Source organism: Sycon ciliatum, chromosome 9 (genome assembly GCF_964019385.1).
Source record: "Sycon ciliatum chromosome 9, ocSycCili1.1, whole genome shotgun sequence".
NCBI lineage: Eukaryota > Metazoa > Porifera > Calcarea > Leucosolenida > Sycettidae > Sycon > Sycon ciliatum.
Genome location: NC_088651.1, coordinates 21,713,770 through 21,735,469, shown reverse-complemented (window position 1 = coordinate 21,735,469; position 21,700 = coordinate 21,713,770). Strand labels below are relative to the sequence as shown.

At 48.1% G+C, this 21,700-nt stretch overlaps 3 protein-coding genes across 4 annotated transcripts; all 3 read right to left on the bottom strand.

The window, feature by feature from the left end:
- Window positions 1-1,295: 1,295 nt before the first annotated feature.
- On the bottom strand, window positions 1,296-5,404 carry LOC135824663 (uncharacterized). The gene is made up of 4 exons (XM_065337382.1): window positions 5,037-5,404; window positions 3,389-3,475; window positions 2,550-2,873; window positions 1,296-1,887 (listed from the first exon to the last, which is right to left on the bottom strand). The coding sequence occupies exons 2-4, from the start codon at window positions 3,393-3,395 to the stop codon at window positions 1,883-1,885; spliced, it is 336 nt and encodes a 111-aa protein (XP_065193454.1). The 5' UTR covers window positions 3,396-3,475; window positions 5,037-5,404; the 3' UTR covers window positions 1,296-1,882.
- A 916-nt stretch (window positions 5,405-6,320) lies between these two features.
- LOC135824508 (uncharacterized) lies at window positions 6,321-15,473 on the bottom strand. 2 transcript variants are annotated; one of them, XM_065337243.1, is made up of 5 exons: window positions 15,182-15,473; window positions 10,929-11,070; window positions 10,050-10,187; window positions 8,129-8,297; window positions 6,321-7,323 (listed from the first exon to the last, which is right to left on the bottom strand). In XM_065337243.1, the coding sequence occupies exons 1-5, from the start codon at window positions 15,366-15,368 to the stop codon at window positions 6,700-6,702; spliced, it is 1,260 nt and encodes a 419-aa protein (XP_065193315.1). In that variant the 5' UTR covers window positions 15,369-15,473; the 3' UTR covers window positions 6,321-6,699. The 2 variants fall into 2 exon arrangements, with proteins under 2 accessions (XP_065193315.1, XP_065193316.1); XM_065337244.1 differs by having other exon boundaries at window positions 8,129-8,294.
- Window positions 15,474-17,646: 2,173 nt separating this feature from the next.
- LOC135824197 (uncharacterized) lies at window positions 17,647-20,079 on the bottom strand. Its single transcript, XM_065336927.1, has one exon. The coding sequence runs from the start codon at window positions 19,434-19,436 to the stop codon at window positions 18,222-18,224; it is 1,215 nt and encodes a 404-aa protein (XP_065192999.1). The 5' UTR covers window positions 19,437-20,079; the 3' UTR covers window positions 17,647-18,221.
- Window positions 20,080-21,700: the final 1,621 nt, after the last annotated feature.

The window sequence follows — 21,700 nt, the reverse complement described above, 5'->3', positions numbered from 1 at the left end:
TCGTTATTCGCGAATTGTCGTTATATCCGCAGTCGTTATTAGCGAAGTTGACTGTACATGTATTTCCAGTCAAATGACCCTGGATAAGGAGACCACCTGGTAACAGAGACCACATGTTGAGGGTCCCTTCAGTGGTCGTCTTAGGCAGGTTTCACTGTACACACGGGCTACTAGACCAATAACACAGTATACATGTACAGTTGTGGCAAGTGAAATCCAACACTTGGCATAAGGGACTGCACCATGCAGTCTGCAGCCCCTGCAGCCCTGCATACGTACAGTACATGTGTTACATACAACTTTATCTGTCTGACGACAAAACTCGTACTCATCACAGTCAAGGTTCAAAAGGTGCTGGCAAAAATGAATGGGGATTGGATACCAATACTCCTTTAAATATGTGTACCATGTTTGTGAACTGTGTGTATCTACACTGTGACGTTTCGATCTGTTTGGGATGCATACGGCTCTGTAGTACAAATTAGGTGCAGTGCATTACATCATTGGTGCCCATTTGTGGCGCTGTCCCCTATGACAAGTGTCGGATTTCACTTGCCACAACTGTACATGTACGTACAGTGAAACCCGTCAAGGCGACCACTCGGATAACGCAACCACCTGTCCCAGAAGACCACTGGAACCAGGACCAAGGAATGCTATTTCCAGTCATGTGACCCTGTATAAGGAGACCACCTGGTAACAGAGACCACGTTTTGAAGGTCCCTTGAGCGGTCGTCTTAGGCAGGTTTCACTGTACATGGAGGCTCAAGTGCGAACGGAGTGAAGTACTGTAATGAGTTTATAGTAACGTTCTCCTGTACGGAAAGTACAATGTACATGTACATGTATATGTACAGTAAAACCTGGCAATGCGACCACTAGAATACGGCGACCACCTGTCCTAAAAGACCACTGAAACCATGACGATGGGTTGCTTTTTTTCAGTCAAATGACCCTGGATGAGGAGACCACGCTTTGAAGGTCCCTTGAGCGGTCGTCTTAGACAGGTTTCACTCCACATTATACACTGTACAGTGGAATCAAAGTCCAAGCACCACTATGAGTCCAATCACCGCTATGAGTCCAAGCACCGCTATGAGTCCAAGCACCGCTATGAGTCCAAGCACCACTATGAGTCCAAGCACCGCTATGAGTCCAAGCACCGCTATGAGTTCAAGCACCGCTATGAGTCCAAGCGCCGCTATGAGTCCAAGCACCGCTATGAGTCCAAAACCGCTGGACCTTATTACTTTCAAGCCAACATTAACAATAACAACCACTCTCCCACCAGGCTCTGCAAGGTCTTCAACTCTATTCAACGTCCCATTGAGCATAGGTTGATCTTGGAATGATCATAATAAGGATATATTAATTATGTAATATACCTTTCTATCTATGTCTAGGGTGCTGTGGTGGTAAGACTAAAATATACAATGATAAAGATGCACTATGTCATGGGTGGCATTCCTCGCTTGCGCTGTTCATGAAGATAAAAGAAGCAATAGGGATGTTAATGATGACCAACAGAAATATGATAATAATAATATTATCCTTTCATGTTCTATATGAAAGAATATGCTTGCACATAGACTAGTATTTAGTATTCGTTCACAGCCGTTTAACGGCTATGAATGAATTCTAGCTAACTTTTGAAGGGCATATTAGCACATGGTTAAGTGCACACACACAAACTCAAACGTGTGCACACACACATGAACTCAAACGAGCGCGCGCGCGCGCACACACACATAACTGTTACACACACACAAACATACACAAACACACACAAACACACGCACAAACACATGAACGTGATGCAAGCCAGAATGAAGGTGACAAGAGTTCAAGAGAACTCTACTGATGTCTTCAGTGGCCCGGCACCTTAGGCTGCAGAAACAGAGGCACAGTAGCGAGAAAGAAATTCTAATTCAAAATGAGGTACTGTAAAGCGTGAAATTTTCGCGGCGTTTTTAGTTCGCGTTTTCCGAATTCGGACAGGTTTGCGAGGTTTTAATTTTGCGATTGCAGAATGCCATTCTTGCTAAACCTGTGGCATTCTTGCTAAACCTTTCATGGATCTCCTTTTCACGCTGTCTAAATTTCGCGATTTCCACGCGGTCGCGAATTTCGCAGAAATTAGACCATCGCATTAATTTCATGCTTGACAGTACACGTTTAGAAAAGTCAGAAGAATTGCCCAGCATTCGAAGCAAATATCTTAGAACGCAGCGGGACTTTCGTCAATCAATCCATGCCTCCCATTCATTGCCAGCCTGACATAGATCATGCCGCCTTCTTCGTTTCGTAGTATTTTTACATGCAGTGAAATGGTTCAGTCTGGCATGCCTCCAACGGATGCTAACAAAATTTCACGGCTCACGTAAGACTCGGCAGGAGGACAAGTTTTGCGCGTCCGCCGTGGGAACGCCACCACCCTCTACGGGTCAATGTGATTTGTGTGTGAGCAGCACTAAACAATGACGACAAAGACGACAAGGACAACAACGACAAGGATGAGACCAACATCAGAGGCACGCTCCAGAACATACCAGTGGCGGCGGGTCTCATGTCCTCCGGCAATAGCGCGATCATTTGCTTGTAGCGCTCGGCGTGCAACAATGGACTCATTGCCAGAACTGCCTCACACAGATCCCTGTATGCCTTCTTCCCGCCGGGAACCAGGATGCTGACAACTCGACTGTTGTGAGCGTCCGCTCCCTCCATCTTTTCAATACGTTGGAGATCCTCGAGCTGCTGCAGGTCGTGAAACTGTCCTCTCGCCTGCAGCGCATTGCGCAGTGACTTGGCGTTCAGAGTGTTGATCCACAGCTGAATGTTGCACACAAACTCGTCGCAGTCGAACGGATCATCGCCTTCGCGAGTTGCGGAGCCGAAATGGTTAACGTTGAAACATACACACACGGGGCGTGAATGCACGTACACACACACATACACACACACACACACACACACACACACACACACACACACACACACACACAAATTAATAAACACATGCAGATTAACAAATGAAGACTAACGCCTGGAAAAAATGCCTGCATACAAACATCTCTTTGACCTGTCCCTCTTAGAATCTTGGTCTGTGGACAAGACACCTAAAGGTAGGGATCAAACTCAACAAATGCACAAGGCTTGAAGTGCTGCAGTGTAAGGATGAGCAACTTGACAACAATGTTTTGTAGTAAAGCGTTCCGAATGTGTCTGCTTGACAACGCTCTCAAGGAGGCGGACCCGTGAACAGCCCGTGGAACATCTGGACGTGTGCGTACGTCCGGCATTCCATGGAGAAACATTATGTCAAGTGTGTGTGTGGGGGGGGGGGTGCACATGTACATATATGTCCATTTCTATTTGTTCTGGTTCTTACAAGACATTCTGCTGTACACAATAAGTTCAGCGGCTTTGCAAGAAGATGATTAGGTGAGATACGCTGGTCCTGAAGCAGTGAAAGTACCTATACCAATACACATACGTACACACACACACGTTCACATAATATGAAATACACACATAAACACACACAAACACACACATACACACACACGTGCACACACATGCATACACACACGTGTACACACATGCATACACACACACACACACACACATACACACACACACACACACACAGTGGGTATATATGTACAATCACCGCATTGCGCACAGAAAATCGGTGCAAAGTCACTGTACTGAAGATACATGCACGGAAAACCGGAACACGAGTACTTCGGTACTTCGGAAGTATGTAACATGGTACGATTCCAGAAATGACCGGTCTCTAAACTAGGTAGCCTTTCATGGCAGATTGGTGTGTACGTTGACATTTGGTCTGACCTTTGAGAAGACCGGTCCCTCAAGACAGGTTTACTTTTGTTGTTGCAACACCACCTGTCTTGAAGGATCAGCCATCTCATGGCCGAGCCTCTGGTCCATGAGATGGCCGGTCTTCCAAGACAGTTGGTGTTTCAACAACGGTGGATCGGTAAGTGGAGGTGCGGCCTAGTCCTCGAGATGGATGGTGTCTGAAGATAGGGGGTGAGGTCTGTCAATTTACTTTACTTTCTAGTCCACCTCCCATACCATATACCTGTCTAAGACGACCGCTCAAGGGACCTTCATAACGTGGTCTCTGTTACCAGGACAGGTGGTTTCCTTATCCAGGGTCATTTGACTGAAAATTCCATCCCTTGATCCTGGTTTCAGTGGTCTTTTAGGACAGGTGGTCGCCTTATCCAGGTGGTCGCTTTGACAGGTTTTACTGTGTTTGCCAAATAAAGGAGAAGGGTCAAAGCCAACCGGGCTGATGAACCATAAAGAAATGTAAAACGAAAGAAAGGAGATCAGATATTAAAGAAAAGAGAGAAAACGTGTATCACAGTTGTTGCTGAGCACAGGTTATGTTCGTATTGAGAGGCAAGGCAGTGTCGCAGTTAAGTGGAGCGCAAGCCATGCAATGGTTTCCACGTTGCGTGCCATTTATAACTAGCGCTGTGTGTGTGTAGTCTGCTATGCACCACATATTTGCCGGGATTGTTGCAAACTTGTTTTATTCTTTTCGTCGTTCCTGGAACAAACATCGTTCATTTAGCACTTGCAATCTCCCCCCCCCCCCCCCCCCCCCCCCTCATGAACGCAACTGCTATGCAGGGTGACCCAACTTGCATGCATGTACATACCGACATTATAGTGTTGGTCGGCACAGTCACAGTGACGGACTCACGCTGCTATCTGGAACGAGGTTGGCTTGGAGAGTCTTTCCAAATTTTTATCCCAGGTGATGGTTTTGCCTCAGCCTCAACCAAGACAGCTGACCATACTTCCTCACAGTCTCAAGTCCAAAATATATATTTTTTTTTCAAGGATTCTCATACAAGCTCGACCGAGTGTCTGCCACGTAACGACTGTTACGTGGTTGTTTGCATGCCGCGATCGAGGCTAGTACAGTAGTAGTAGTACTAGTTGAGGGGCCTGGGCACGCTAGTAATCATGATAATATCCCTGCATTATCCCAAACTCACTTGCTAGCCCGATCTGGCGCACACGGTTGGCTGAAGGCTGGTGGCCCGCTGCACCCGCAATGAACAGCGGCAGCCGCTCGCCAGTGGAGGCCACGCAAAGACTGAAAGAGATCGGCTCGCGTGTAGATGATCTAAGTGGCCTAGTCGTAGGACTGTCTGTATTTCTTCACAAACCAAATTTCTCCTGAAGTGCCAGTGGATCTAGGCTGAGTCCCAAACCCACGGCTAGAGACAGAACATGTATTTTACTCTAATCGAGTGGTGCCTGCTTCCAGTTTGGAAGTAACTAATACTTAGTTGTCGCCATTCACGACTCCCCAGCTCTGTCTCCAATGCACGGGATATCCGCGTTCCTTTCCGAGATTTCGTCGTCAAGACTGTAGTGTAGACCTAAAACTACATTCACCGGTTCGCGGTATGCCATACCAGCGACCTATGAAATCAGGCATGAGCTTGGACCCACGTAAAAACGCCGTTCCTGCATGCATGCATGCAGCTGGTCGATGTCCAAAAAATAAAACCAGTCACGCGAGCAACATGAGCACCTGACAGATGTGCACTACAAAACGTGGTGCTGAAATACACTGCGTAGATCTACTGGATCAAACTCCAGGTTTCCCCAGCCCATCCGCACCGGACCGTTCCTCACCTGGCAGTCTGTATGATCCGGCTACAGTAGATCTACATGGCACTGTATCAGTGTAGATGATCTACGTTATCATGACCTACTAGCCAGGCACAGGGCCGGAATGAAACTATTAGTATTTACACACATGTACATGTACCATGATTGACCAAGCACAACAGCTTTTCTACACGCAAATCTATCCCCCCCCACCACCACACACACACACACAAAGTAACAGTGATTACACTGGGCTTTTCGTTCTCTGCCATATTATGTATGACCTGCCATCAAGGTTCCTTTGTATATCCAGCCTGCGTGGCCGGAGTCGGCAGGCTGTCCTGGACACTACGCTACATCTCGATCTAGCCACGCGCGCACGCGCACACACATACACACACACACACACACACCCTCGGTCAACTCCATACAACGCAAAACCATTGTCCATTGCACCAAGAACGAAGAATCTTAAAAGAAAAGTTACATGACTGGGTTATTAGTTAGGCTAGGCTAGCGCCTAGCCGCAGTGTTGGTGCTACATCACCATGACATCACCATGACATCACCATAATCTAGCAGCAGTGTTGGTGCTACATCACCATAATGGCTGTCATCATGATGTCATTATTATCAAGTGTAGAGATACTAATGGTATCTGAAATGAACACTCAAAACAGTTCCATGATACAAGGATCAACAAGACAACACTGAACAGAACGATAACACAGACAAGTGCACAGTTGTATCAAGGAGCAGACTAAGCCGGTGAAATCATCGGTATCTGTTCTCTGTGATATTGTCATAATAGAAAGACATTGCATGGCAACACGGCAGAGGCAGTCCCAAAGCAAGCCGAGGCTGTCACAAAGCCCCCGGCTGAGTTGGGTGAAAAACTTGAAAAAGCAGAGGTACCGGGCTGAACCAGCACACCACTAGCACAGTACATACATCCACGGCGACGTACTGCATACTGACTCCAGGGCAGATCCGCCATGCACTGTTTGCTGCTAATCTGCTGGTTTACGTAGTGCTAAACTACATATCACCCAGTTCATTCCACGGCAGCTCTGCTATACACTGACTAATGCTAAGTTGAAGGTTGAAACGGTGACGACATGGAAGGCGGCGCATCGTAGCCGCCACGTGCATTCCGAACAGAGCTTCGGCGTCCATCTGCGAACCGTCGTCAACACCACCGCCAGTTGTATGGTGCTGCTGTCCGTTGCCGCTAGCGGAGTATGAATTGCTGCCGCCCCGAGACCTGGACGTGGCGACGCTGGTGGTCTCCATGGGAACGACAAACGCGCTGCGCACCTTGCCGCCAGGATCCGCCGAGCCACCGGCGGCGGGGAGGTGAGGCGATGATAATGAGGTATCAACGCTGACGGTGGAGTGCACGATGCGGCTCGGCGAAGGCAGACCGCCACCCGAGGCAGGAACGGAGCTGGAGGCAACGACGTCGCTGTCGGAGGCGTCGAGCGTCACCGCCGCCTCGCCCTCGGGCAGGACGCTCGTCAGGCAGCTCACTTTGGCTGGAGAACTTGACATCGGGTCGCTCGCTGAGCCGTCCGCCGCTGCTGTCGCGTTGTGTCCGTTGCCGTTGTGTGGCATGCCCGCCACAGCACCCATAGCTCCTGCTGCCGAGCGCTTCCTGGCAGCCTGCAACACGCAGAAATGTAAACAGGCAGGCAGAAATGGAAAAACATGCACGAATCGAATGTACGGTAGTGACACGTGGAAAGACGCGGAACTGTTGGGAAATTCTTGATTTCTGGCCCTGTACATTAAAATAATACAGCGTGCATTCCTGGCCAGCACAAGAGCCATAGGGTGACCTATATTTTATGTGTGCTATTAACGAACTTAGAAGTGGTTATTTTTCCAGTAGTTATTTTGGCGGTATTAGTAAATAAAGTACCGTATTTTCCGGACTTTAAACCGCAAGAGAACCCCCCCCCCCCCCCAAATGCGGGGTGCGGCTTCTACTCCGGAAAACACGGGGAAGTTGCTCCTGTGTGGAATACATGCTTCAAGCCAAACTGGACACTTGACTGACTCACGCTTGCCATTCACACCACACGAGCAAACTTACAGGAAAGCACCACCCCTGCTCATTACACCATGTAGAGTATTTCGGGGAATTCACCCCTCATCAGTAGAGCGGGAGTATTTTTTGGGGGAATTCGCCCCTTATCAATTGGGCCAGAGTATTTCGGGGGAATTCACCCCTCATGAGCTGAGCAGGAGCTATTTTCGGGGGAATTTCCCCTCTTCAGTTGATCAGGAGTAGGGAAGGGTAGGGGAACATTGTGTATTTGAGCAGAGAGTGGTGCATCCTTGCAGGTATTTGTGACTCTAGCTTGGATAGAATGGTGCCCAGTAGACAGACGTGCTCATATCAGGGGTGTCAGGATTAGGGGAGTTTTACAGTAGTCGCATCACGTGGATAAACTACAATACCCACCTCCACACGATGTCGGGTCAACCTCAAGTCAGGCTGCGAACGAGTGGCGGCGGCGCCTGCTGACGATGTCATTGATGACGTCAGTGCCGTTGCAGTGGAAACTGCAGCCGCTGCTGAAGAGTCTGTCCTGCGCGGCTCCATGTCCACAGCCTCTGCTTTCATCTGACTGCTGGAAAATGACAAAAACAGACGTGCACAAATATGTGCACACGCACACACACACACACACACACACACACACACACACACACACACACACACACACACACAAACAAACACATACACACACATACGTACACACACACACACACACACAGATACCGTATTCGCCGCAGTCTAACAAACAACACCCAATAGCGGCACAAACTTCAACAACATGATTTTCACAAGACAGTCAACTTTCGTACCTTCTCCTCAGGTGATACACAGCCAAAGCAAACGAAATCATGTTGTTGAGGAGCCTAAAGTTTGTGTTAATATTGACTGTTGTAGCTTTTTTGTCTCCAAGGATACCTTTTTGCATACAACGCGCACCTGAGTATAACGCGTACCCCATTTTTTGTCCAAATGTTTCATAATTCAAGATGTGAAGATGGGGTTGCGACGTCGGCGATACATATACTTAGAGAATTGCGTGCCGCTCCCTCTACTCTACTGTACAGACAGAAAATTTAGTCGGTCAATAATTTCGTCCAACTGCAAAGAAAGGGAGTTCCTCCGGAGGAAAATTTAGTTTATGGATCATAAGAGTGTATTGAAAAGCTGGACAAATCGGCATTAGTCCGGCATTCAATTTAGTCCAAACGCTCTTTGGACGAAAAAAAGACGAAATAGAATTGCAGACGAATATTTCTGCTCACTAGTACACAGCATGTCTCCTCTCTCAACTGATAAGGGGTAAAGTCCCAGAAACACTGTGTATTGAGCAGGAAGTGTGGTGCTGTCTTCCAGATTTGCTGAGTGGAAGGTTCGACGGACTTGTCGTGTGCTCTGGATGGCAGTCGTGAGTCAGTCACGTGAGCACTCAAGTCGGCAGGAAAAGCGCCAGCTCCCAAGAAGGGAGCGACACACAATTCAAGTGGTAATCCGAAGTATTATACACGAACCCTAGATTTGAGAAAATTACCGATTTTAAAACAATGTCATAGCATGACCCCTGACAAAATTGTCACAAAATCAATATTAATTTTACTGGTTTGAGGGAAAGACACAAACGGGAAAAGTCTGAAGAAAAAAATTGGCAGCTGTCACCAGGACTCGAACCAGGGACCCTCGCTTGTAGCCAGCGATGTTCTACCCACTGAGCTATGGTGTAATCATGATTGCGTACCAGTGGGGTTTCGTACGCATCATGCATTTGCAGTACAGCTGGGAGTAGACACTACGAATGCCTGCAAAAGACTTGCCGCGGGTCAGCGGTGACAAACTTAGCAACAGTGTTCTGTATGCCTAGCAGTTAGCACCCATGAGCAGTTGCGTAATTCCTCTGACTCATCATTATGACTTCTTTCACATAGCCTCTTTACTCTGAGTAATCTAGGCAATCCTGGCTGAAGAGAGGATTGCGAGGAATTCATCGCATCCTGATCTCGATTCACTAAACCGAACATTGAACACAGCAATTTCAGCAAATTCCTTGAGTCTTGATTGATCAGGAGTCGAACAATCGAACACCGCCCCAGATTACTCTGGGTGGCATTCTGTTGTTCTCCAAACATGTCGGCTGCACCCCCAAAAGACTTGCAGTCGTGGGACAATAACAACAAAATTGACTTTTGGGATGTTCGGAGAATAGAATATCACCCGGAGAAGTCTGGGGCCACGTGAGTGTTCGATTGTTCGACTTCTGATCAATCAAGACTGAAGGAATTTAAGGATTAGAATCGTTAACTGTTGGTGCTTAAACTGGACTCCAACGTACCCTCCCTCCGGAAATGACACTTGGAAGTATTTCATTGGCGTTTGCTGGCGTGGCGTTAGCTGGCGTGGCGCAGCACTGCTGGGCTTCATCTCCAGAGTCAGGTTGACCATGTTCATTTGTGTCTGAGAGCTACGCCGACTGAACAGAGAAACGAGTAAATGAGCAGGGCAGCCACACACACCCACGCAAATATACACATGCACACACGTACATACATACATTATGTACAGCCAAACACAATACATACATGCCCTGACATATCAAGTTTTAATGTTGAATGAAATAAATCTCGGCAGTCCTTTTTGCAATTTGTGTATTAGTGACACTAAAATCAATAATACCAAAGGTCTAGTGCGAACCAGAGAGAGAGAGGGAGAGAGAGAGGGAGAGAGAGAGGGAGAGAGAGAGAAAGAGAGAGAGAGAGAGAGAGAGAGAGAGAGAGAGAGAGAGAGAGAGAGAGACACACACACACACACACACACACATACACATACACACCATTTGACCATTCGACGCCCATCGCCAGAGGCGATGATAGCGATGCTACAGCAAGCCATAGCAACTTTTGCTGGGATTGCACTATTCAACAGCTTGCAAGGCTGAAAAATTGACCGCCACTATTCAGCCTGGTCTACACCACACAACTATGAAGTGGCTTTTCTGGCCAGTGAATCCCCCCCCCCCCCACACACACACACACACATTCACACACACACACACACACACACACACACACACACACACACACACACACACACACACACACACACACACACACACACACGGAGACACCCAGAGACAGGCCGAGAAAAAGAGACCGGCAGAACCAGTTACGTTGTACATGTAGATGAAGACATTTTTCCTTTCTCAAAGACTTACTTTCGACTGCGCACTGTGTCTTTCAAGAAGTGAAGGTGGTCCCAGCAATGCCAGTTCGGTGTCCTGCCGGTCTGCAGCATCTTCTTCCTCTCCCGGGCATAGCGGTCACGGATCAGCTTCCACCGCTTCTCAATGTTCGCCGCTGGAATGAAGCAAGACAAATGCAAAGGCAGAGTTTCTAAAACCAATAGCCTAATATTCTTTGGCTTAACGAAGATATGTTTTTATATCGCCATCAATATCCTGTTTGGCTGTTGTCGCTTCGGCTTATGCGAAAGCTATACATGCTGTGTATATCTACATTGCATTGATGCCAACGCGGAGAAGCTTCTAATAATAATAATAATAACGAAGAACAAACGGCGAGGAGACAACAATTTGATAACCGCAATCAGTAATACAAGCTGGATCGACATTTGTGTACACTTTATTCATGTAATGTAATGAAATCGTGCTTTCAGCGTTAGATTTCATTACATTACATGAATAAAGTGTACACAGATGTCGATCCAGCTTGTATTACTGATTGCGGTTATCAAATAACGAAGAAACGAAAAAATATTCTTTCGGCTCGAGTGGAGAGCCAAGGATCACGTTTTAAGAAGAAAAGAGGACCAAAGAGCTACAGATTACGCTGTAATATCCAGAAAAGTAACTGGTTGTGTTAGTGGATGTTATAGCTCTTTGGTCCTCTTTTCTTCTTATAAAATTTAATATTCTTTCATTAACACGGATGACATCACATGCCCTGCCCTCAGTGACTTGATAGGATATATTGTCACTATGGTTGATACGCATGCACAAGCAGTAGTGACACAAAAACGTTACCGCTACATAATGCTACTTCGAAGTACATACATATTATGTACAATCGTGGCAGTCCAGTATGCGAATACGCGCACTCATGCAGTACGAAGTCGCAGGGAAGGCTGTATACGCTGCACTGTGCTGTACTGTCCTCGGCGTGCATGCATGTCCATATGCTACACTCGAAGTGACGTAACGAATATTCGCCTCGAGAAAAATTCTTTTGAATGTGACAAACCGAACGAATATTTGAATATTCAGCCCGTTTGTTTCATCACTAGTTCCTGGACAACCACAATGTTGTGGATTGGGCTACTCACTTTAGCCAGTTGGGAGCAATGGAAACAATGTGCAAGAGTCCAAAGTTTTGGAACGCATTTTGAAACTCGTCACCGTACATGTGTAGCGGGCCGCAGTCTCTCGGAGGCAAAAATACAAGGGTCTCAGTGAACGCACTGTAACTGGCAATTGAAATGTACTGGCAACGAAATTAACTGACTGGCAAATAAATTAACTAACTGGCTACTAAATTAACTGACTGGCAATAAAAGAATCGTAAGCAGCAGCTTTTATGCAAAGGCAGACTCTGTACGCTAATGTAAGGGGATACGCTAACGTATGGGGATACAGTACGGGGATATGCTAACGTACGGGAATACGCTATACGCTACACCTCCCCTCTCAAATACAATCACGTCCTCGTGATTCGATTACTCGGTGATAGCTGGACACCAACAACTGGCTGTTATTTAGAAGAAACTGGCGGCATGCATGGTCGCGTCGGAATAAACTCGACGATAAGAGATAGGCAGAATGGATGGATGACTTGAATAATATAATACAGGTATGGAGTCGTGAACATTATAGTAGATCGCGAATTACTGGGAGAGCGTCAACCGGAGTATGGCAAATAATATCGGAAATGATAACGTTTGGAATAGACAGAAGAATGAACTGATAAACAAATCATAAAGTAGAAGCACACCAGGTTCACACGATCTCACAGGGTCAAAAGGGGAAGGAACTGTCCTCCAAATAGGACTTGAAAAACCACAGCACTCTTGCTGCACAACGCTGGTACAACCCGCCAGGAACATCGCAGGTCAAAAACCGAACTGAATACACTATACTATTATAATTATCACTATTCACTATAAGGGGCATTGTCACACACATTGTCCCAGGTTAGCTGGGTAAACCGTGGCTCACCATGATCAGACGCCTACCAAACTAAACTGGATTCACACACTCGCATAAAGGAAGACTGAAGAGAATAGGAAGACTGAAGGAAGACAGGAAAGAAAATGCCATACCTGGAATCAGCGTCAGTAATCACGGCGGCGGCTGGAGCTACGGCGGAGGGCGAGCCAGGTGTTATCTTCATCTTGATTGAGCCGGTCACTCAGAGAGGCTAACTCGGCGTCAGGCAGATCGCCCCTCCTCGTCGAATCGTGGTCTTCACGTTGTCGATAGCATCGCTTGGCGCGACGTAAAGAGTGATGGTCTAGCCAGGAAGAGCGTTGACGAAAATCTGCATCCCACCACGGAGACGAAGTACCAAGTGAATAGTGGACTCCTGCTGAACGTTGTAGTCACTCAGGGTTCGGCCGTCTGCCAACTGCGTGCCGGCAAAAATCAAACGCTGCTGGTCTTGGGGAATACCCTCCTTGTCTTGGTCAGCAGCCTGCATGTCGTCGTTCTCAACAGCTTCGCCATCACTACCCGGGTAGTATACATGTAGGTAGCGGGTCGCTTGGAATCGCCATCGGAGTCTCCAGTGAGTGCCGTGCGGAGAGAAGGGTGATCCACGCTAGCACCCTGACTGTGCTGCAGGCTAATAAGCAGGGCCAAACCCAGGTAGGCAAGAAACATGATTCTCATCTTGATTCGTCGCACGGAGCTGTAGCGGGTTGAGCCATGGGGGTCCGAGAAACGTGTAAAGTAACACAGTTAGGTATAGAATGAAACAAAATGAATTTACCGCTGCCACCAATTTGTAGCGCGTAAAACAGGTGGGGTCGAATCTGACAAAGTTGACTTTAACCACCGCTGCCACCAATTTTGTAGCGGGCCGCAGTCTCTCGGAGGCAAAAATACAAGGGTCTCAGTGAACACACTGTAACTGGCAATTGAAATGTACTGGCAACGAAATTAACTGACTGGTAATAAAAGAATCGTGAGCAGCAGCTTTTATGCAAAGGCAGACTCCGTACGCTAATGTACGGGGATACGCTAACGTATGGGGATACAGTACGGGGATATGCTAACGTACGGGAATACGCTATACGCTACACATGTTTTCGACGTCCAACGAAAAAATGGTGACGTCATATTCCACATCTCAGTTTATACCTGCACGCCCCCACTCCCATGGTCCTCCTGACATCACCCAGCAAGGATGAAATGGTAAAATGCACTCACGCCAAAAAAAGAAATTGGCACCGCAATAGGACAGGGGCGTAACAGCCAATTCGGCCGGTCCGGCCAATGGTCCGGCTTTGGCCGGACCACGTTTTTTAACAAAATGCGAAAAGTGCCCAGGATGCAGGATTTTGCACCCTGTAGTTTCAACATTTTCGCGGGGGACACCCCGGACCCCCACCACCACCACCACCACACCACCTCCCACAGTGGTGCTACGCGTCTGTGGGAGATGATGGCAAGAGAACCCCCGTACAGATTTCAGACTATTTGTCTTATCGCTGTGGTCCTTGTACCGTATCAAGAAATAAAACTTGTGCAAAACAAATAGTGCAAACGGGTACAATCGAGTTACGAGAAACCGTTCACCACTGTAACTAAAGTATTCGCCGGAGCATAGTGCACACTTCATAGTTACTATTTCCGGCCCCTAATCGCACGAATGCACTATGCTCCCAATACGAAAAAAGTATTTACCGTAAAGTGCCGTTGATCTCCCCCCCCCCCCCCCCCCGTGTCGCTTCCCAACTGGTTTTTAGGCGGGTGGGGGACGGGAATTACATCAAGTCATCCTGAGGGTCTCCTGATGAAACATGACCCAATCTGGAACCCCCCCCCCCCCCCCTTTCAAGACTTGGTGCACACCTACAAAGTAGCACAGTCGCTGCATTTCCTAACACCAATGCCAACACAAGTACTGCAGTGCAATACCACCTCCAAAAAAAACATTTTCACGGCGCGGATTGCGCATCACGCACGAAAGCAACCAGTTACCTCCAAATGATATTTTTCTCCTTCCAAAGTAACACAAGGTAACACGCACCCAGACCCCAAGGTCAAACGGGATATAAGCGCAGCTCTCCATACAGACTTATTTTTTCCCTTGCCGCAAGTCCCATCCTTTCGTGTTCGCGATTTTCCCAACCATCCGCCCGTCAACATTAACCGAAAATCGTTACGGTCATACTACTCGCACTCTCGTAGTAGCGCACGCAGCGCCGTAGCATTCGTAGCAGCAAGCTTACCGTCCGATAAGTATGTGTTGGCCAGTGATGGAATAATTTCCTGCCAGGCTTCTTGCCTGCGTTCCTTGCACTCGAAAGCCAGGCTGTGGTCCCACAGCACTGGTCGTGTCTTTACCAGAGCCACTAGAGCTATGTCGACGGCGTCCATCTCTTGCTCCTTGACACTAGAACTGGGAGCGACCGCCATTGCTACGGCGAGTGTTGCTAACTACAAATAAGTCGCAGTCGACTCTTCCCTCAACGCAGAGCAAAGCGAAGCAAAGCAGCACAGATGTCAGTCCTGCACATACACTGCTAGTCAGCACAATGGTGCATCTACGGGTTGGTACAGCCACTGAAATAGTAGATGCTTGCGCATCGACGTAGACTCTACGCATTCAGGAGCGCAACCTACGTCACTCTCGTCCCTGCCGGTGCGCTACTGTAGTATGTGCGGTAGCGCAGCAAGCGCATTCGGAGCACGCAGACGTGTACCGTAGACCTCTACGTATCACTCGCTAGCGCTTCGTGGACGTATCGGATCTTTACATGACTGTACAATCAGATCGCGCATGCGGTCTACCATGGTCTACGTAGCCGTTTGACTTGCGATCAGAATGTGCATTGCCAGGCTTTGGACACCTGCTCCTCTCTCAGAATGTCTATGCCTAAATTTGGGGCGGGCGACATGGTGGTGTGGAGCATAGCCCTGTGCCAGGCCCTGTCAAAGTGCCTTCAACTAAGGCTTCATACTTCATAGGCATGTGTGTGAGTGCGATCGACGAGACTGAGCTTTGGTCGTTTGGAGGCAGACCGTCACCCCCAAAATACGCCTTGACATTTCCTTGGCAGTGCTGCCAACCGAGTGGATGTGTTTTGCGTGCTGTGACTCCTGATTTCCCGTATTGTGCAGTGTGTTGGTATACTTCCAATGCATGTACTGCAGCGTGCATTGGTTGTACAAGTACACTGCATTGTGTGTGTCTTGTACCATGTTCGTCCGGCCAAGTGCCAATGATTATGTACTAGTAAGTGAGACTTGAGTGTGCGGGTACTGGTGGGGTGGAAACTGCACTGTGCTTCTAAATCGTGCTTGAAAATCGACGAGTCTTTAAATAAACAGTTTCCTCTGAGACAAAAATGCGATAATACTCATAAAAAGGACACACTTCAGGCTCATTACAAACATCTTGAAAGTTTTTGTCTTCACAAGTATACTTTCAAGCCTTCTCATCAGGTGAAATACAGGCAAGAGAAAAGGAACAGGAACAGTGGATTAAATACAGTAAGAAGGTGGTAAAACAGCGCAAAAAGAAAGAAAGAAAGAAAGAAGATAGCTAAAGTAAACAGCGAAAATTGCAATAATGACACAAAGGTGCAAATGCGAGAAAACTCAATAAGCGCGACATGTAGTGCGACAACAAGAGACAACCACTGGACATACATGTAACTAACGAGGTTTTGACGACCTACCTAACAGCCTAAGTGTGAATTTGATTTGTTTCTGTTTGCAAAGGTTGGGTTTCCTTTTCTCTTGCCTGTATTTCACCTGATGAGAAGGCTTGAAAGTATACTTGTGAAGACAAAAACTTTCAAGATGTTTGTAATGAGCCTGAAGTGTGTTCTTTAAATAAAATTAATAATAAAAATCTTCAGCCTGCTCATTGTTCTTTGGCATGAAGCGCTACAGTACATGCAATGTACTTTTTAAACACAGTACTGCTGCATGCCGCAGAACGGAGCGCAGAGGAACGGCCAGGCTACGGTTTCACCAAGCACAGCATACCAATGTTTACATAGTGACCCAATTATGCATAGACTAAAAAAATGAAATAAAAAAGTAAATTATCGTGTCCGTTCCCGAAGGGAACTCACGACGGCCGCTAACACCCGGTAAACCATGCATAGACTGTAACACATGAAAATAGGAACCATCTAGGCTAGAGGACTGACCATCCCAGTTCTTCGGTGGCCGACAGCATTGTACAGTACAGCCGGGTGCCGAAGAACATTTCGACAAACAGCAAACCGCCACAACTTCACCACATGCATGATAATCTTATGTATGGTGCTCAATGAAATCCGGTCAGTAGCTAGTCGCGTGAGTCAAGTTGACGCCTTGCATTATTCCGCAGCCCAGTGTTCGCAGGTCTAAGGCTGCGCAACGCCCGGCGCGTACTTCAGCGACTCAATCGGATTCCTCTGAGCAGTATTGAACACTGTGGCTGAACTGTATAGAAAGTTCTACCAGAAAACAATTATTTTGTAACCTGGAAATTGTGGGCACAAACAAAATTTCCATGTTACGTTTTTTTCTTCCTCGGCTCACCATCTGAGTTCTTAGCAAAAAGAATAAGAACAGCTTAGGCTACAGTGTACGACTGTGAACCCCCAGTTATTCTGCACCAGACAATGTATCACACATTAGTCTCGCACACTGGAGCAATGCCTGCACACCGCCTGACACATCACTTTACATAACCAGGTTTCATGAAGCACATCGCACATCGACGGCACGTGGAAGAAGAAATGTGACGGGAAATCGGAGTGAAATAGAATTGGTAATATCAGTCTTTGGGGGAATCTCCTGGAACCAGAGGGAGCGTAAAGGCAATTGAGGGCGTGAGTAGAAAACCGAACAGGTCATACATATAGTACCGTAGTGATATCCGTGCTAATGGGCAAAATGAGAAATTTGAAAAATTGGACAACAATCAAAAAATCTTCTATTTTTTGTAGTACCGTGTTGACTTTGAATTGCACAGCATACGATGTATCTCTCACATCTACCGAGCTAAACAAAGCCACATCCAGGGAGCCAAACATAGGTAAGGCGGAACTATGACCCCTACTACAATTCTCACTACGCTATAAAAAGTAGATGTTGAAGCTCTCAATCTTCCGCTTTCGGCAGCCATGATACGTGAGTGTGTGATTGCCTGTACACACGCACGCACGAACACACACATGCGTGTATGCATAAACACACGCACACGTGCGCGCACACACACACACACACACACACACACACACACACGCACATGTATACCCAGAAGTACAATCACGCGCCAACCTTAACATCGAGCAGCTCCAGCGGAATACTGAACTCCTCCATCAGAACGCGCAGCTCAGCCTCCTCCGAAGGCAGCAAACCCGTAACGCTCTCAGCTCCTCCGGACCGTACCGATGCGCTTCTCTGCTGCACAGAAGCACGCACAGTGCCACTGCGACTCAATCCCCCTGCTCTAGACGACGGCGCTGCGCCTGTTGCTGCATTGCCGGTGAACTGACGTGACTCGCTTTCCGACATGCACAGCGGCTTGATGCCGGGCCCGCGCGCAAACACGGCCAGGTTGATCGGGTGAAAGAGGCCAGGCTCCCACGGAGTGGCGCTGGTGCTGTGCGACAGGCGGTACAGCGTCCAGCCGCTCGTCACGAACATCTGTATCACCGAGCAGAGCGTGAAGCTGCGGTCGCAGTACCAGCCGCGAGGATCCGAGCGCTTCTTGTCGGTCGGCACGCCCTGGCCCAGCATGTTGAACATCTGATTCGTCACCGGTCCGCTGATGCGCAGGCCGTGCGTGATGAAGACCTCGGCGACGGCGTACTTCACCGCCGACGCTTGCTGCTGTTGCTGCTGGCTGTCCGCCTGACCGGCCGACGGTGACGTGACGGCGGGTACCACAGTGCCGTCGGGTGACGTAACGACACTGCTCGCTTTCTGCGCTGACGGCGTGTCCGGCCCCGTCGTTGCCGTTGGCGATAGCACCGCCGCGCCCTCACCCCCGGTGCTCTCCGTGTTGATCGGTAGCAGTATCGTGGAGCGGCGGTCGCTGCCGTCCGAGCCCGTCATCTGCTTGGCGGCGGCTTTGAGCGCCGCCAGCACTTTCTCGTCGTGCTCTGTTGTCTGCACCGGCTCTTTCTGCGCCTGAGTGCTAGTGGCCGCGGCGGTCTTTGCCGCATACGATGCCTGCGTGCTGGGATGCAGCGCCGTGATCCACTCGGTCTGCTCCTCCTTGCTGGGTGCCGCCAGCTTGTAGACTTTCTTCTGCGTGCTGACGGTGAGAATGTTCTTCTTGCCACCGCTCTCGCCGAGCTGTCGTTTCACCTCCGCAATCTCGCCAAGTTCCAGCTTGCCGAGCGCCGAGCGCAGGTCGTCCGGTTTGAACCAGGAGAAAGAGGTGCGCGTCAGGATAAACGTTCGCGACTGCCATCGCGTGATGCCCGTGCCGCCCTCCTTCTCCAGCTGGCCCCGCTTCACGATTATCTCGCTCATGGTGACTAGTGTTTGCCTTGTTGTGGAGCGCAAGGGGGGATTTCCCTGATCTCGGTGCACAGCGATGTAATCACACCCACCCACACAATCCTCTATAGGTAGTGAGCTGTAAATAACGATGTGCAGTGCTACACAACGCTGCAGCAACTAGCCAATGCTGCCGAGAATTATAATCCGTATTGCAAATCGCTTGATCGCCTGCGAGCAAAGGTGCGATGAATCACCACGGCGCTACAACCACGCATTCACGCCTTTCTCTATACCAGGCCCGGTAGCTTTGCTCAGCCCGTCAGAGCTCCGTCCACGAATAATTGATGTCTGCCTCGGATAGGTGCACCGACTCACAAACTCCACAGATGCATCGTCTGCAGATTCGGTCACTAGCTGCTACTAGTTCTGCTCTAATTCAGTAATTGATTGATTCGGTTTGCTGTTTGCACGCACGCAGCGCTGGCAAGTAAAGCCCGACGCCGTACACTACTGCTGCTGAAGGAACTCTCTCGCTAGCCTAGCTACTCGCTGCCGGCTGTGTGTGCTCCACACAACCCTCCACCCTAAGCAGCAGTAAGATAACCTTGGCCTGGGTATAAAACAAACTAACTAAACTTGTGCTATTCACCGCTAATTCTACCACTAAAATTGATGCTTGCACGTCTGGATACATGAATGCTTATTTTTTGTAGTTGAACAAACAACAGCATGCTAGCATGCCAGCATGCTTGCAACGCATCGCTAGCGCTGCTCCTATTCGGAAAATCTGAAATGATCGGACAAAAAAATAATAATAGTAAATGTGAAATCTGTGCATACGTACATATACATGTATGTGGTGGTAGATTGGGTGCATGAGCTGAGTGCATGCACGCACGTAGATATAGATACAATGTCATGTAAGACCATGCCCATGGAATTTATTTATTTATTTATTGCAGCATCTCATAGCACAGTGAGAACACCGGCCAATACAAAGAGAGAGGGTGTTAGCCAACCACGGCAAGGAAGGGAGAAGGGGAGGAGAAGAAAAAAGGAACCGGCATGGATAATGGATACAGTCTTTAGTCTAGACTATTTTACAGATCTACTCCGCCGGCGTAGCATACATGTAATGTATGCGCGCGTAGCATACAATGTAGATTGTAGGGACCATTTTTTTTAATTAAATCCAAGGCCTCTTTTACGGGCAAATTAACACAATGGTTTAAAATGCAATAAATCATACACTGGAGAAGAAATCAGAATTAATAGAATACTTATTGATTACGGAGAGTCGATCGAGTCTACCATGATCATGATGCGACATGCATATACTAGTACTGGCAAGCTCACTGAAGGGCGTCGCCCACAACGAGTTACATGTACGTCGCAGTGGAGCCACATCTCCAACCCCTGACTGGGGAGCAGTTCCAGCTCCAGTCACCATCAACCAAGGATCAAGCTCGTTTGGATGTGGTGGCTAGGCCTTTGCGGATAATGCCGGCAGAAAATCCTGCGTTCCTAATACTAGTAATAGGGTCCGGCGGATTCTTCGGCAGAAAAATTGGCAGAATTCGGTACTTTTTCTGGTACGTTTCATGCATGTTTGGTATGTGGGTAAAGAAATGGAGCAGAATTCGAGGAGTTGCCCACCATAAGGCTTGGATGGTTCTGCCAATTTCACTGCTTTTCGAGCAGAATCTGCCACCTTTTCGAGCATTTTCCGCCAATGCCTTCCAGTGGAGTTTGGGAGGGGGGGGGGGGTCGAGCGCACTTTTTTTATGTACGGCCACCACGGGTCTTCAACCATTATACGTCTTCTAAGACCATAAAAATACAGTCGAACTACACTTCGACAACGCAAGACAACAACCACCCAACTTGGGAGGCTCAGTTTTATCAATGATAAGAAATGAAAGGGAAGCTTCGCCAGGACGAATTGTAACAAACGGAATGCCGACATCCTAAAGTACTGAACTTGGTCTGTGAGGGACAAACTAACTACAGTAACACGAATGTACATGTATAGTACCCATTCAAAATCTGGTTTAGTTGGTAGACTCCAACGTTACGTATAACGTGTGACCCACCGTTTTCCTTGTTTCAATTTAATGTTTTTTTAGTAACAGGCTACAAACATCACATGACATCTGTTGTCACTCCGGGCTTCCGGTGGCGAAAATGCGGATGGCGCAGCTGAGATGAGACCAGTGCAGGCCAGCCTGGTGTTGGAACATATCTAGGGGTTAGCGGAATATGCCGGCATAATGTTTGGCATGATCAGGTGCTTT